The sequence below is a fragment of the Chroicocephalus ridibundus genome, chromosome 4 (genome assembly GCF_963924245.1).
Source record: "Chroicocephalus ridibundus chromosome 4, bChrRid1.1, whole genome shotgun sequence".
NCBI lineage: Eukaryota > Metazoa > Chordata > Aves > Charadriiformes > Laridae > Chroicocephalus > Chroicocephalus ridibundus.
In genome coordinates, this window is record NC_086287.1 from 45,848,129 (window position 1) to 45,864,468 (window position 16,340).

The 16,340-nt window shown below is 40.1% G+C and overlaps 1 protein-coding gene across 2 annotated transcripts in view; it reads left to right on the forward strand.

Moving 5' to 3' along the window:
• Positions 1 to 16,340, forward strand: part of LOC134514806 (transmembrane protein 263-like) — a 206,049-nt gene that overhangs the window by 37,533 nt on the left and 152,176 nt on the right. The window contains exon 3 of one of the 2 annotated variants that reach the window (XM_063333091.1): positions 15,125 to 15,268. The exons of the other annotated variant lie outside the window; for it this stretch is intronic. Within the exon in view, the coding sequence (XP_063189161.1) occupies positions 15,205 to 15,268 (64 nt within the window). The 5' untranslated portion in view covers positions 15,125 to 15,204. The remainder of the gene's footprint in view (positions 1 to 15,124; positions 15,269 to 16,340) is intronic. 2 annotated transcript variants of the gene reach the window in all.

A 16,340-nucleotide genomic window follows, 5' to 3' on the forward strand; every position in this document is an offset into this window, starting at 1 on the left:
GCTTTAAGCTCATTATTACTTAAATAATGCTTTAATAAGTTTAATTTATGAATTATTTGTTATTTAATTCAGGACTTTAAAAAAATACTAGACAAAAGACTTCTGCCAGATGTCTGGCACTTACCATCCTATTTCCTCTCTCTTCCCTGTTGTCTTTCCTGGCAGAAACAATGCAGAAAGATGTGGTTGGTGGCATAACCATGCGAATATAAATCAGACAAACCACTGCCTGTTCTAAAGCTGCCTCTTGTTGCAACATCACATGGTCTGAAAGTCACAAAAAAGTTGTTCACCTTGATGTATTTCTCAGAGGGTAAGAGGCCTCCACAGCAATTGAATACAGAAGATTGCAAAAATGAAGTTTTAGGTCAGATTCGGAGATCAGAAAATGTTTTCTGGCACGACCAGTCAAACATCTGTGAGAGGTCTAGGATTTTTGTTTTACTCAAGTCAGATGTGCAGCGTTTTGCAAATTCTGTTGTGTGTCTGAACAACAGAAATTGTTTTCCCATTTGTGGGACTGAGAGCTGTAAACACAATTATCTGCATGTGGAAGTAAAAAGGCATATTAGAAAATGTTGGGTCAGTAGCAGATTTTCAAGGAAACCTAGAGATGTTCGTGTTGCCTGCAGATCCCTTTCTTCCTCCAATTGAGCAAGAAACAGGCTGGAGCAACTTAGAAGCTCTAATTCCTTCACTGTAAGGCAGCCTTGCATATATTTTCGGAAGGCTTGCGGAGCGATGGCTGTGGTTCTTTAAAACTAAGGAAGCTGATATAAATACTAGTTCTCAAACAGTTCTTTTCCTTGTTTTGAAAAGGAAAGCTTGGGAAACAGCTCCCTGCCACAGCAGTCGAGAACTCATGGTGTTACTTACAGAGCAAGGCTGAAGCTGTACAAGATGGTTGGATCTCATTCTGACCGTGAAACTGTTGATATTCCCCAACTGAAGAGTTGAAATCTCAGTTCTGGATGTTGTGCCATATGCTGTATACATTTGCAGTATTCCTAGGGGAATTACGTGTGTTTACTACTCATTCAAAAATCCTGAATAAGTACATGTTGTGTTAGCTGGCCTCCCCTGCTCAAGGTAGTTTGCCATTACAGGCTGGTGCTCCTAAGGTGCTGCAATGCTTGAGGCATCAGTAGCCCCCTGACTACTGATAACATGGTGGTGGCACCTCCACCTTATTGCATTTTAGGGGGCAGTGGTTTGAAATATGTCCTTTATAAATACAATTTTGGATCAGAACTTAATTACAACCTAGCAGGTAATGATACCGACTGGTGCTGGAAGACAGTAGCATACACTTACGTGAGTCTGGGAGATACACTCATGGTATCGCTTAAAGACCAGAGAAATAGAGAGGTAAGGCATAAGCTGCATATGCAATCTTAACTCTGCGACAAAATCGTTGTGGTTTTTTTTCAGTATCTAGGCTACTCACCTGCACTGAGAAGTTAGGAGCTCTTCTCACCACCATTAGGGCTGTGTCCTGACTGAATGCACACAGATGTACTACTGTTCTTTTTGAGCCAGCATTTCTAATTGTGTGTGTTGCCTTTGGACAAGAATAAGCTTTTTTTTCTCTGACTTTGTTATTTTATCCTTTTAGCCATCCATCTTTCTTTCAATTGATTTGAAAAATTAAAAACAATTAGAAAGTTTTATTAAAAGACTCAACATCAGATAAACTTGCTACCCATTAACAAAATCACCAGAAGACAGTGCTTCCTATGGGGAGTTAGAGGGGATGTAAAGAGAGTAGGGTTGGAGTTTCTTCCCTGGGTTATCATTATGCCGTGTAATGAAGCAGAAGCTTACACAGCCATGAACTAATTTGTTATAGCTCCTCATGAGGTCTGCAGTCCAGCTGGAGAGAGGTAAAGAGATGACAGTAGTTTGTTAGGAAAGAGAAGGAGGAAGCTTTCTTTAATAAGTTATTTGAAATTTTGGATTTTCTAATGCCATCTTTGTTCAAAAGCCATTTGAATTAAATCATGTGTGTCTGATCTATAAATTGCTAGTGCCTACTTTCTTCCTCTCCCTCTTTTTTGAACATCATGAATGCAAAAGGGAAGGTGACTAAATACTGACACGTGATGCTGTTCACACACTGTAGCAATCTGTTACCATCTTTAACAGTAGGGCGCTGGTTTGGATCTGTTTAAATGAGAAATATGTTTATCACAAGGGTGCTGAGCTGTGCTTCCTTTTTAGATTCCTTAATTTTTAATGTGTAATGATTCCGCTGAAAGCACTTCTCTTCCCATTTTTCTTAAGGCACTGCAATATTCATTAATAAGAGCAGCACTGTTGTAAGGTGCAATGTGTTGCCGTTGTATTAAATAATATATATTTGAAAACGGCATTTAAAGTGATGTTTTGAAGGTGTGTTTCCCATGAGCACAACATGGGAATGGCTACTTTGTCCTTAATTCACCTTGTTACACTACAGATCACAAGAAATACAAGAACAGAAACATTTGGAGACAGTTGTTTTCTGCTTGTGATTTTTATCACATGCGACCTCTTTTTTTTTTAACATAGGTTGTAGAGAATTTCCTGCTATTTTTTATTAACAAATATTAATTTACTTTGCAGTAACAAATCTGACAAAACATGCTTAGAGAAGTTTGCTTACACAAATTTGATGCACCGGGTGCTTGAAGCTAGATTTCCTTCTCGATGGCTCACCATTCTGGTAGATGAGGTCTGTGTATGTATCCCTCTAACACATGCAGTATTTGGTTTTTTACATGTGAAAAAGGTATCTTTATTGTTTGTCTTACTCTTTCCTTTAGAGTTCCTTCTTTGGGATTGTGGAGTCCTTGACTGAGATTTTGACACCAAAACAAGCATATGGGCTAGTGTGAATCACAATTGCTACCAGCTTTGTTTGCAAGTGGTCCCAGAGTGCAGCTCTGTCTCTTACAATCTGGCTTTTCTGGCATGGGGCTCATCTGCTTTCCCTTGATATGGAACAGGGATTTTTTTCCGAAGCCCTTCATTGCTCAACACCTTTCCCTCCCCTGCATGAAGAGTAGCAAACTCAAGAGCACAGAGCCAAAGTCTGTAAGTTCTCCTTAGCTTCCCAAGGACTTTTTGGAGGAAAAAATATCCAATCCCTGTGTTGCAGCAAAGGGGATGATATCTGCTTGTCACTGCCAATCATTCTAGCTCTTTTTGCTAGCTCTTTTAAAATGCTGGTGGTACTTAGAAGCAGCACTGGAATACTCCTGACTTTTAGGTATTTTATTTTTTTTACATACCTGGAGAGTGCCATAGAGTGTCTCTGGCTGTTTTAGACAACCAGTGTCCTCTTGGTGGAAATAAACGTGCAGAACGTCTGTACTTCCATTTTGATTTTGAGTTTGTCAGAATGTGCTTGGACAAATTGGCAGCTAGGGCATATTTAAACAGTGGAGCTTTCAACAGCACACACTTGTGAAAAACCACACAACATTTGAATGATTTTAATCTGCTGGAAAAGCAAATGGGAAAAGATGGTGAAGAACTCTTCAGTTTATCCATGTTTGTCAGGTCTGTTTGCCTGCCTGGCTCCAACGATTGCATCTACTGAAGTTCAAGACAAATTATCAGTAGCTGGTCATCAGGTTCATAATTTATCTTGTGCAGACTGCTTAACTCCCTGTTTGCTGAAATCTACAAAAATCAGTAGAAAGGAAAAAACAAAGCAGAAACAACCTAGTGAATAAAATGCCTCATCAAAGCTAGTGAGTGTTGCCTTGCAGCTGAATTCTGGTACTGTCTGGCAGGTGTTTAGTTTAATGCTTAGACTGTACTAACCAGTGGTTCCAAAGAACTGTGGAATTTTGGGTCATGACCAAAAAAAAAATGCATTCATGTCTTTTCCAGTAGAAAAACAGTCTCAGAACTGCTGAAGCTGGGCATGGACAGGAAGACTCTGAATGGATAATTATGAGAAAAGCGTAACTAACTTGTGAGATCTCTCACTATAGTGGGCATCCCTTCTCGAGTTTTATGAATTTGGTTGTTCTGAGGGATGGTATTGAGGAGTAGCAGGAAAGAAATGTAATTTGTGAATAATTGTCTTTTCTACAGAGGACTGACTTTCTGCTTTACTGGTCCTGGATGAGTGTGTAGATCTTGTACAAGAACACTCAGTATGCACTTCTAACTGCAAATACATGTATTAAAAAATGCACATACAGAGTGGTGGAAATAAAAGCGTTGTTAGACTGAAGGAAAAAATCATCTCATAAGCAAGCAAATTATACTGAATGTATATAGAAAAATAAAAGCATAATGACGGTTGCACAGGCAAAAAGAAGTGATCTGTTTCTTTACATAAAACTGTAATATATGTGGCTGGCAAAAAGGAGAAGGGAAAATCTTTTCCTTCTCTCACACAATAGCACTCCAGAACAATGATTCTTTTGTATGATTAACTCTGTGAATGTTGATGCCAGGTTCCAAAAGTGAATCTGCATGGTTCCAAGTTGGTAGATATTGCCCCCACTTGTGTTGTTGGCTAAATGAAATTTCCTCCCCGAGAGCTTGTTTGAGAGCTCCTTTGATCACTCCACATAACAAGAGGATTCATCTCACAATGTCTGTTTGATGTTAACATACTGTTTTTGTTTCAGAATAGTAAACAAATATGCTATTGCAACAGGTTAAGCATTGCTAGACCTTGGACATGCGAGAAGGTACGTCGTCTTAATTTAAAAGTAAAACTTCACCGTGGCTCAGATGTGTTGGAGGATAACTGAGGCAAGGAATGTTTTAATGATATTCTTCTGAAGACTGTCTTGAGTTATTTTGTTTAGTGTGTGTAAAGTACAGTTTAAATACATAAATTTGATTTCCTCCCTTCCCATCAGCCTTCCCAGTGGTGTTTATAGAGCAACTCCCTTTAAAATCTTAGTAGGCAGCTGTTAAACTGCCTGTATCAGGTGATGTGCTTAAACCTTAAGTAAAGGTTTGGATCTGATGCATTTAGGAACAACAGCTTAAGGTGTTACCAGCTACAGCTGTCTGGTTTGCTCTAAGCAACTACCCCTATAGTAAATGATGGCGGGAAGTGCATCCTTTGCTTAACTGCTTCAGACCAGTCCACTTTGCTGTCTTAAACTGCTGAAAAAGGTGGGTTTGAGCTGGATTGTGAATTAAGATACAGGCACACACACACAGGCTTGGCTCTGTAATGGAGGTTGTGACCTCTGAAAGTGATAACATTCCCACGTCTCTCTTCCTGGAGATTTTTTTTGGAGGTACAGCATTGCTTTCATAAGTCACCTCATTTGTAGTGTGGCTTTGGGTCATGGAGTGCAAGGGCCAGTTTAGTAGCCTGAAGACAGGAGGATGTTGGCACTCCCAATACGTTCTCAAAATAATGCTCTCGAAGATGCATAGCTGAAGGAATGTGCTATATCAAACCCCTTGCTTTTCTTCACTTTTTTGTTAACACATTTGAAACGTAGATTGAAACCTGCTTTCAGATGATGATGTTCTTTTTTTAGTGTTAAGGCTTCTATTTACGTAGATGAGCAGGCTCGTTGACTGCTTGGCCCCAGAAAGCTGACACACGTGTGTGTGTGTGGGTTGCTCTGAAAACCCGCAGAATGTTGATCTTTGGAGTCCTCAAAACATTACAGTGTAGTAATGGAGCTGTACGTGACACTGTAGTTTGGCACCCTCCTCCTCCATAAGGTTTCTTTCTTGAAAGCGAAAGATAACAAACATTGCTGATAAATTATACTTATTTATATAAATTATGTAGCCAGATTCTCTTGCTTCGGTTCTGTTTGTAGCTTGTCCTCAGCCAGCTGTCATGCTAGGCCTCTGCTTTGACAGCTGTACTAACTTTTTAACTTCAAATAACATGAAAATAAATATGACCTGCCAGCCCTGCATGTAAAACCAATCAGTGCAAACAAGACACGCTTGTAATAAGGCAATGTGAGAGCTCCAATGCTCTTGTCTTCCACTTTCGTCCTAACATCTGTCACTTGCAGTTTCTGCAATTCCGAAGTTTTCCTACGTTGGCTCTGCCACTGTAAGACTTTGTTATATTGTATTTTGTTTGACTTTATATAGGCTGAAGTAGTGCCTCTTTTCACTGTACTCTATTGCTTTTCCTTAGAAGCCTGTGGATAATACAGTCTTGCCCCACTGTGAGAGCAGGGGCTCTGACTGTTTTTCTGTATTATGAGGCAGCCAAGCTGAAATCTTTGCTCTGATAAAGCGTGCTTTATCCTCGCTCATGCTGATTCAGCAGTGCAGGTACTGAATCTGTGCTCCCTGCTTTGCAGGATGACGTTCTAATCTTTTTCTTTCTCTAGTCTCAATCCCCCCTCCAATTTTGAGAAATACCAAGTCAGAACAGTGCTTTTCTTTCCAGTTCTTGGTTATCTTTAACGCTGATGAGATAGGTGCACTGTAGATCTACCATGCACAAAGGCAGATCAAGCTGTACTGTACAGTATGGTCAGTGAACTGAACTTCTAGATGGAAACTCTCCAAAGGGTTAGCAACTTTTGCTGTTTCTTTTACCACAGCAAGAAGTGTGGGTGTGTTTGGGTCTTGGTTGCAGGGACCATTTGTAATGCTAGTGAAGCTGTATGACTGTTTACAGGATATACCATATCTTGGAGTTCAGCAGGCCTAAACAACCCTAGTCTCTACTCTTTTTCCGCTAGTCGGTGTTGTTAGATACCACAGACAGAATATCATTTTAGAAAGTTACCTATTTTGTTTTCATTATTGAGACGATTAATATCTGAACTCCTTCATGCTAATGCTGAAAGTTTGGGGAATTCCTCAGATTCTTTATATATAGAAACAGCATGTCTGTGGTGCTGAGCTGTTCGCTTGTAGGCGGTTATACAGCTGTGAGTGGAGAATTTAGGAGTTATGTTATTTTTCTACTTCTCTTACAAGTTACCTATCTCTGGAGAAGCATACTGTTGACCACACAATAAGTAACATATGTAAGAAAACTAGAACATGTTTTGGTCGCACATGTACAATAATTAAGGTTAGCATAGTTTAAACAGGAGCTCAAAGTAACAAGTAAAGTAGGATATTTAATATGAGAAGAACTGAAAATAATCTTGAGAGAGGAAAAGTTTGATCATTAATGGAGGCTTCTTGTGCTCTTCTTCATTCAGGTTTTCATAAGGTCAAGTTCTGGGAGAACACCAGTGCAGGAAGGCCGTTGCTGTAGTCTGTGTTGGGAGGAGGGAATTCTTTCTGTTTCCCCTTCGTTATTTTCCTTCTCTCCAAAGATTTTGATCTCTCTGGGAACCTGAAACTGTCTTTGGGGAGCTTTACCCTAGGTTAGAAGCTGCAGTACGAAGTGGTGGTGTGACCCTTTCCCTGCCTCTTATCTTCTCAAGGCGAGGAAACCCATCACATTGGTGTGATTCTCTCACGCATTTTCAGTATCCGCAGACACTGCCACCACCCCTTCCCTTGCTCCCCCCAACCCAACCACCAAAACAAAAAAAATACCCCACAATGCAAAACCTCAACAAGTAACTGCTTTAATCTGACATTTGGTGGGGAAGAACTTGGCACCGGCTGGTAGATAGGCTGCATAGGGGCCAAGGTACAGGTCCAGCAGGCTGCAAGGCAGCACAGAAAAGATAAATATTGTCAGAGTGTACTAGTATTGATTCCTAATGTTTTGGGTATTTTTTGGTTGTGTCTATATTCAGAGTAGCGATATGAACGCTAACTGTCTCTGGTCAAGAAAAAAGTTGAAATGGTGCAAGTCCAAACTTGCATGGAGTGAAATCCTGGCTCAAGTACAAAATTTCATGCTGCCTGTTGGTAATTCATTGTACACTTTCCAGTCAAACTTTGATAACTTCTGAATCTTAAAATGTTCCAGTCTCTCTTCCATAAAGACTAGTCGGACCAGTTCTCAGATTGATGTATTTCCCATACTGCTTGTTAGAAATTCTTTTATTTTAGGGGGGACGGACACAACACTTGGGGAATTTTAGGATTTGGCTTAAACAGTTGCACTGGGGATGCGGTGGTATGATTCAGATGAGTTTTGCTCACTGTATTTTAATTTTGGGAAAGGAGTTTCTTAAATCTAGTTATATAATAGTGAAGCATAACCAGAGTGTTTTCCTTGCCACCTCACCCCAAGACATTGCTTTCTTCTATGACTGTTTCTGTGGCTGAATATATGCCTTGTAAGTCAAATGGTCCCCGTGTTTAAGGAAATATGTATCTTTCTCAGGCAGATTTAATGCAAGTAGTAACCTCACAGAGTTAGTTTACAAGTCCAAGGCCACTGTTTCATTCTGTAACTTTAATAAAAGAGGGTTAAAGGTGGAAAAGACCTAGAAGTCATACTGTCTGTCCCTCAGTTGATGCTTAGGTCATGAAGCGTTAGACCCTTGTGGCATTTGTTAATGCTGCAGCATGAGATTGTCCAGACTGATTTGTTCATCCACCTATCATCATCTTGGCTTGGAAAACAGTGTCAGATATGATCCTCATTCTTGTGCTTTGTGCTGGCAGATTATCGTTGCTGGTTTCAGCTACCGTTGCATCAGGCAAAGAAAATAGACCTTTTCCTCCCCCCTCAAATTCAGTTACAGCTTTGGTTGTGGATATCAAATACATTCATGATACTTCATAGCATCAAAGAACGAAAATAGTCCAAAGATGTTTGTCATAGCCATAGGCTGCATTATTATACTGACTCATTTCTGTGTGCAGTAAAGTATTAGGGAGGGAGAAAAAGGGGGAGATGAAGCAGTGTGCAGATGCTGCGCAAGGCTGTCTAATGCGTAGAAATAGATGAGTAGTTTCTGTGGGGCCAGGCCTTTTCTCATAGGAAACCTTGAATTTACAGATTTGTTCACAGTGATTTGATCTCTACCGTTTCCTGTCACATAATGTGCTGTGTTCAGATATTGCAATGCGTCTGTTATGACAGATATGGTAGATTTGGGGAGTCATATGAATAGAGAAGTGGGGAAGCCGAGCTATTCATAATTCTCTTTCAGGATGGCTACCAGAACACAGCCACTTAATTTTGGGGTTGGTGTTTATTCACTCGGATTATCTCTTAGGGAGAAAAAAATACTCTGGCAGTCTGTATATTAACCTTAGCTGAAAACTCGCCTAGTATTGTTGCTGCTTCTCTCAGTTGTCTTTTGTCTGGGTCTTTGTTGCTTTTTTGTTGTATCATACCTGTAAATGTTTTCTGTGTTCCTTGAGATAGGAAGCACGGTCTCCTATTTTGGTAGGCTTTTAGAGGATTTTTGAGTGCTTCTTCAGGAAGAAAAGGTGAAATAAAAATGTGCCTGCCGACTAGCAGAGAGGATGCTTCTTCCCTGTTGAGAGCTTCTCTGTTTGCTGATAGCCTGTACAAACAGGAATGGATCTGGGCAGAGCTCTGTGCAAAATTTCCTCCTTCGCCACACCTCTTTCTGCTGTGTAGACCTTGTTAGAGTAAGCCATGACTGAATTAACATTTCAGAGGTAGTGCAGTGTCTCAGATGTTTTTGGTTTTGTATTTTATAAGTGGGTTTTCTTTTCCTCCTACCGTTCTCCTATTAATTAGTTAGTGCTGTGTGGAAGATCTGGTCTGCTTGCTGATTGTTGTCTTCGTTATTGAGTTGTAGCGCTAAAGCAGTGTCATTATCCCATGAACCTTCTTTTATGTCTTTAATAAATTCACTCTTACTACTTTACACAGGATGCTAGATTGATGGAAAAAGCTCAAGATGAGAGAGCAAGTTTCCTCACTGTGTTGTGCTAATGTTCCGTCTCCTTTTAGCTGCTGGTTCTTGAGCCATAGGTGTAAGGAGCACAGTCATTTAAATTGTGGCTTTTCAGTGGAAAAAAATGGGGATTTTGTTACAGTGGGTACCTCATCGTTGCAGAGTAGCATGAATGTGTTCATTTGAATCGTAAAACTTGATGAATACACAGATGGATATTTTTCCTCCTTGAAATGAATGTGTGTTTATGTTCGTGTTGTATGCGCATGTGTTCCCAATATCAGAAATAAAATGGGAGAGTTCCTTGCCCAAAGGCAGGTTGTTTTTTCTCTTTTCCATTAGTTTCCAGTTGTCATACAATCTGATTAGGCATTTTTGCATTGAATGTCTTCTACCACTAGGAGAAAATTAAAAAAGGGCCTTGGAAGACTTCCTTAAAATAGTCTAGAAAGTAGAACCTGACGTTGAAAGAAGTCTTGTATATTATTTCTCTTTTTTTTTTTTAAACCTTGCTTCTCAGTCTTAGCTCACAGTCTTAAAATGAATCGTAGCTTGTCCAACACAGCAAGTTCAGTGAGTGAGTTGACGCTTGTTTCCAGTTCTTCAGACAATGCATAGTAGAAATTAATTTCCTGAGTAGTTGTGCTCTAGGGCAGATCTTATGTGTGTGCCCGCAGTAGGAGTGACCACTCAATCCAGAATGACACAGCAGCAAAACTAGTGGGAAGCGTGTGAGGTTGTGCCATCGGAAGAAAGAGCTGTGTGCCTGTTCTGACAGAACAAGGATATGGGGAGGGTATTAATTTCACCTGTTTGCTGGCCATTAAACCTGCATAACCCTGCGTGTGTAATACCTCACTGATATTGTATGATATAGTTCAGACACCCATCTTCATGTTTATTCCGTGTTTTGGCATGGGCACAGGCAGAACAGTGGCAGCCAATCAAGCATAATTGTGTTAAATTCTCTTAAAGCATTTGATTGTTTAGCAGGATTAGCAGACTGTTTTATTTTGTAGCTATACTGTTCTGTTACCTCTCTCCTTCATGAGACCCTTTCCTCCTCAGTGAAAGATGGCTATATTTTTCTCTTATAAGTAGGACTGATAACTTGCTATTACTCACATGGAGGATGAACTTCTGTAAGTGAAACTTGTAAAATCCTTTCCTCAGATAAAATTATTGCGATTCTTCCTTGTGTCAAGTAACTTCTCTTCAAGTATATGCTGCCAAAATGAGGGCCATGGTCTTCAAAGCCCATCTTTTATCTCCTTTTCAAACCAGAATTAATTTCTTGCATGTCAGTCACCTCCATGGATTGTGTCATCATCACTATAGGATTATAGTGGATTATTCACTTATTAGTTTTTCTAAAGTAACATTTGGACATATATCTATAATTAATATAGCTATAGAAATCTGTAGTAGATAATGGGCTGCATATAGGCAGAGAAGCTGCCTTATTTTGGCTAAAGCTGTTTAGAACAGCAAGGTCTCTAGTGACGTAAGCAAAGTGGAGACAGGAACAAGTCGGTTGGCTGCTTCTTGTTTAATTGTCTAATTTTCCTTCCTTTGGCATCCTCTCTGAATTTACCGGACTCTGTGGAGATCTTAAGACTGATACAAAGGAAGTGTTCACAGCATAAAGATGGACCTGTGTCAGTGACAAGGTGCCCTGTAGCTTGTCTTATTGGCCACAGCAGATTGGGAAGGAAGTTACCTTGGCATTTGCATATTAATTGTTTGTTTTTAATAAACTCTCAATTTACAAACTCTTAAGGGTAGTGTTTAATTCATTCTCTCTCCTCGTAATAAACTTCCTAGGGAGAATTCTGGAAACGCTCTGTGTGTAGTAAAGCTGACATTTCAGATGGAAAGAGACTGAGGTGTTAGCTTCTTCCTGTGCGCAGCAAACCTGCACAGAGTATGGCTGTCACAGCCCTTTGTGTCCTGCCTCCGCTGCCTCCTCTTCCTTCTTGGTCTAAAGCACACAAACAGAAGGAGGAAGAGTCTTTAGAAGAAAGATACGTCCGTTTCTGTGTGTGCTTTGCTAAAGGGTTGTTACAAGTCTTCACTGAGTATTGATTCCCATGACTTTCGAGAAAGGGAAATGTGAGTAATCCGACTTCATGAGTGAGCGGACTGAATAAAAAAAATTCATTGGGTTGTCCAAAACTACACAGCAACAGAGTGATGAAGCCAGGGAATCCCTAATACTCTACCCCGTTACTCTGACAACTTATTCTCTAACTGGGCAGTATTTATAACAGCAGCATTTATAACCTTAAAATTGTGACGCAGTCTGATACGTTCCAGAAGCGTGCATTCTGCTCTTGCATGAAGTATGTCTTTGTTCACCTCCCTAGGTTAGACTAAATAAGGGTTGTAGCCCATTTTTGTTAATAGCCTTGTTTATTTCCCAGTGCACTGTCATGTCATGTGTGGGGTGCTTCCAGTACACGCTTGGGGTCATGCAGTATGGCACCACTCCGCCTCCCGCTGAGAGCAGCCTGGATGTAGCACTGGAGGTTTGAAGCAGGTGGCTTGGGACGGTGGAGTAAATCAGCACTTTAAAAGGAGCGCAGTGCAGTTGTATTCTCAGGTTTATCACAGCTATTTGTAACTGGGCTTTCCCTCTGTTGTTCAGAATAAACGGGAGCTCTGATTTAGTGTTGAAAATACATTTTGTTTTGGAGATTGTTCTGGTGGAATGGGCTCTTTAATGCTTTTTTTCTGTTCCTGCAAGGACACAGGAGTAGCTCTTCTGTCTAATGAAAGAGAACTCTTCATTAAGTGGCAAATTAATGCAGGGTATTTAAAGCTCTCAAGTGGCTCTCTGGCCGTGGTGGAAGCACTTTTTCTCTTACAACTTTACTGTGGGCATTGTACTTTTTCTCTAAACTTTAATAACAATCCTTGCAAGCTAAGCCTTCTTCCCATGTGTTGCTTTTGTGAGAAAGCTGAGCCTTGTATAGTTACAGGTACATCTTGAATGTGACTTACTGCGTCTTCTCTTTACAGTCTTCATGGAAGACTTTGTCTGAAGATGGTAGTATCTACCAGCAGGATTGCTATGTAGTACTTCCAGCTCAGCCTTTCCATTATAGATCTCCCTTGTGAGTGGCTTATCCTCTAGCTCAGATGTTTGAAGTGCTTTCAGGCTGAAACTAAATGTATGAGTTCTCTGCCTAGAAGCAATCCCCACCCTAATATTCCCTTAAAAGCAGGTTAGCTGCAGAGAGTGTAATGTAATCCTCTGTCTGCCTTTAGCGCTTTCAAACTGAAAGTGTTTAAACACTTCCCAAACATTAAATTAATACTTGCAGCGCTTCTGTCAAATCAGCGGCTTGATGCTAAGGATAAGTAGATCAATTTTTTACATGTGAAAACAGAAACAAACAGCAGAGTGGCATACAGAAGGTCATGATTGCTGAGCTGGGAATACAAGACTCTAGTGTCATAGAATCCAGCCTGTTTTAAGAATGAGAGTACTTAAACCAGCTGATGAGTAGCTGTTTATTTTTTGTGTTTCTTCCATCTGAGATCATCTTATTGTTGCCTGAGATCTGTGGGGTGATGGTAAGTCTCATTTTCTTTTTTTTTTTAATGTCCTTGTATGGCTGTTGACTAACTGAGCCATACCTCTTGATTGGGATTTCTAAAAGTAGCCTTAATAAAACAATAAATGTGTTAAGATTCTGTAATAAGTGACCTAATTATGTAGCACTGTAAATAGGAAATACTTACCAGCATCTGCTTTCAAAAAATTCTGTAAATGGGTTGCATACACAGTTGTATACTTCAGTTGGGCAAAATAAACATTACCTTGCATTTATGCTAAGAAACATATCACATTAAGGATGGACTCTTGTTTAAACTTGACAGAATTATGCCAGTTTCTCTCAGGGAAACAAAAGCCTTTTCTGTCAATGCTCCTGTACTTGTAGGATGCAGCAAGATTGTTGGAATGTGTTTAGTAATAGTTTAACTAAAGAAGGAAACTTATGATCTGCATGAATCGGATGGGTAAGTCTTTAGTTTCTACCCTTTTGCCATTTCTCTGTATTCTTCTGTTTTAGTTCTGACAGATACAAAAATGGAAAAATATGATTTTGATTTGATCTTTGGATGTTATGTGAGTTGTTTCTATCTTCTCAGTGCATATGGCCTCATGACACATCTTAGCCTTGGTGATTTCCTCAGGCTGTTGTTCTTACTTACTTGCCTCTGGACAGTAAATGGCCTCTTCCTTGTTTGAATGCTCTTCCAAAAATTTCTTCCTGTAAGAAACTGGTCACTGTGTGTCTGTCTAGCTATTTCCTAGTCTAATGACCTAATCAAAAACTAGCAACTGTGAAGTCAGCTGTTTGGCATGGATATTTGGAGAACTGTGGGAGGCTTGGATATACAGAAGCCTTGGCAGATGCTTGAGGCAATCATCTTGCTTGTCTAACCTGAAATCTCTCATCTGGGAGAAAGAGATATATTACAGCATGAAACAAACCATTTTCCAAAATGTTTAAATGGATACAAGGAGGAAATGGTGAATTTAGACTTCTGCGGAGTCTTTAACTCAGCTTCATGTGTCTACCTGTTAAACAACTCTTTTCTATGCAGCAACACAAATAACTGAGTTTCTGTGCCATCATCACTTTAAGAACAAATGGCAGCATTTATGTATTTGTGTTTAATAATATAGAATGGAGTGCAGGTCTTTAGTTCCCTACAGAGACCGCAGTCGGAACCTGTGAAGTCTACACAAATGAGTCAAGAATTTGAAGATTGACTTACTTTATGAATTCCAATAGGTTGCTGTTTGCTATTGCATGCTAACAGGAAGATGAAGGAGGAAAGTGATAACGACACAGCGTGTGTGAAAATAGAGGTTCCATTAACCTGAGATCCTGTGGCTTCTGATGCTTGAGCATCACTCGGTACGCGTCTGCTCTCGAGACCTGGTTACTTCAGGGCACAACTCTACATATACTGACTAAGGGATCCAAAGGTGATTTTCCAGGTCTGTGTAGGGACAGATGATTGCAGTGACTTGAGCAATTGTCTAACAGCCTCCTACACCTCATGCTTGTTGCTATGACTTAAATAGGGACGTTGTCAAAAGCTGAAGGAGATATGAAGTAAAGAGGTTAAAGGAGACAGTATAATCAGAGATGGTACTACCAAAGACTGGGGAGAGTGAAGACAAGCTGTCCAACAACCGCTGTTTCAAGTTCAAAACACACTGGGGAAAGTACCAAAGTACAACTTTGACTTCATGTGCTGCATTTTGATTTTTCTTCCTCCATGAACAAGTAGATTAGGGACAGCTTTCAAAGGAAAGCTTTCAATCTTTTCTTCTCCCCTAATCTGCAGCTCTGTTTCTCTTGTAGAATTATCTGCATTCATGTGGCAACCAGATCGTTGCTGCTGCTGACTCTAGAAGCTCACATTAAAGAAATCTGTATACTGGATGCAGCGTTCCTTTTCACACCTGTTTCCAGAAGTGCTTACCCACAAGCAAAGGCAATACACAGGTGAGACCACACTCCATTGCTCTGCTTGCCCATGAAATACTGGAGAGCTTCAGGTCATACTTAGGTCCCGTGGAACATACGCTGTAACCAAACCTACTGCATTTGTTGCATTGTAGATTTTTAGTCAGTAGAGTCAGTAGACTGAACACAAACATGCCTTTTTTTTTTTTTTTTCTCTCTCTTCTTCTGTAAAGGTAAGTGCTGTTCCTTAAAGTCAAAAATACGTGATTTTGATGCTTTTGTGGAACAGCCTTGTTGGATCTCTCAAAGTCTCCGGTACGTATTGGGGCAGATGTATGATTCAGTGGTGAGCACACATAAATTTTAATTTGTATCTCTTAAAAATTCCATTGACACAGAACCTCCTGTGAGCTGAACTAGAGCAGATTAGCTTCTTGTGCCCCAGCTCTCTGCAGGGGCAAGGCTGCAGCCACCTAACAGGGATCTATTAAAAACTCTACGTAGTTCTGTTTTATGGGATCATGTGCATGCGAGTACCTATAGCAACACTTCCCACATGTGTCTTGAAGAGTAGAGGGTTGTAGCGATATCTAGCACAATAGGTGGCACTGGCTTTTGTATCGCATATAGGCTTACAAATCTGCTTTACTGCATTGTTAGAAATCAATATTAGAAGTTCATGGCCGTATTTTTTTATAAACTGTAATTTGTTTCTTGCTTCCATATTATTCTTGTTTCTCTTGCTGATACCTATGATAAGAGCTTTAGCACACATTAATGATTCTACTTCTGTCTTTGCACCTTACAACGAAGTGCATCCTCCTTTGCTTATTCACAGTCTGTGTTCATGTGAACATTGGATCACTTTTTTTCAGTAGCTGGAGTGGAAGACATCATGCTGCCATTTTAAGGAGATACTGTAGTGTTGGGAGAGCTGTGAGTGAGGGGAAGGAAAACGCATTGTAATCAGTCAGTTGATGATATTCATTCTGACTTCTATGCAGAGAAATTGCTCATTAATTTTTCAAATTAGCCCCAAAAACAGGTAGCTGCCGATTATGATACCAAGCATTGGTTCACCAGTCAGATTCAAGTTACTGCTTCTGGCAGC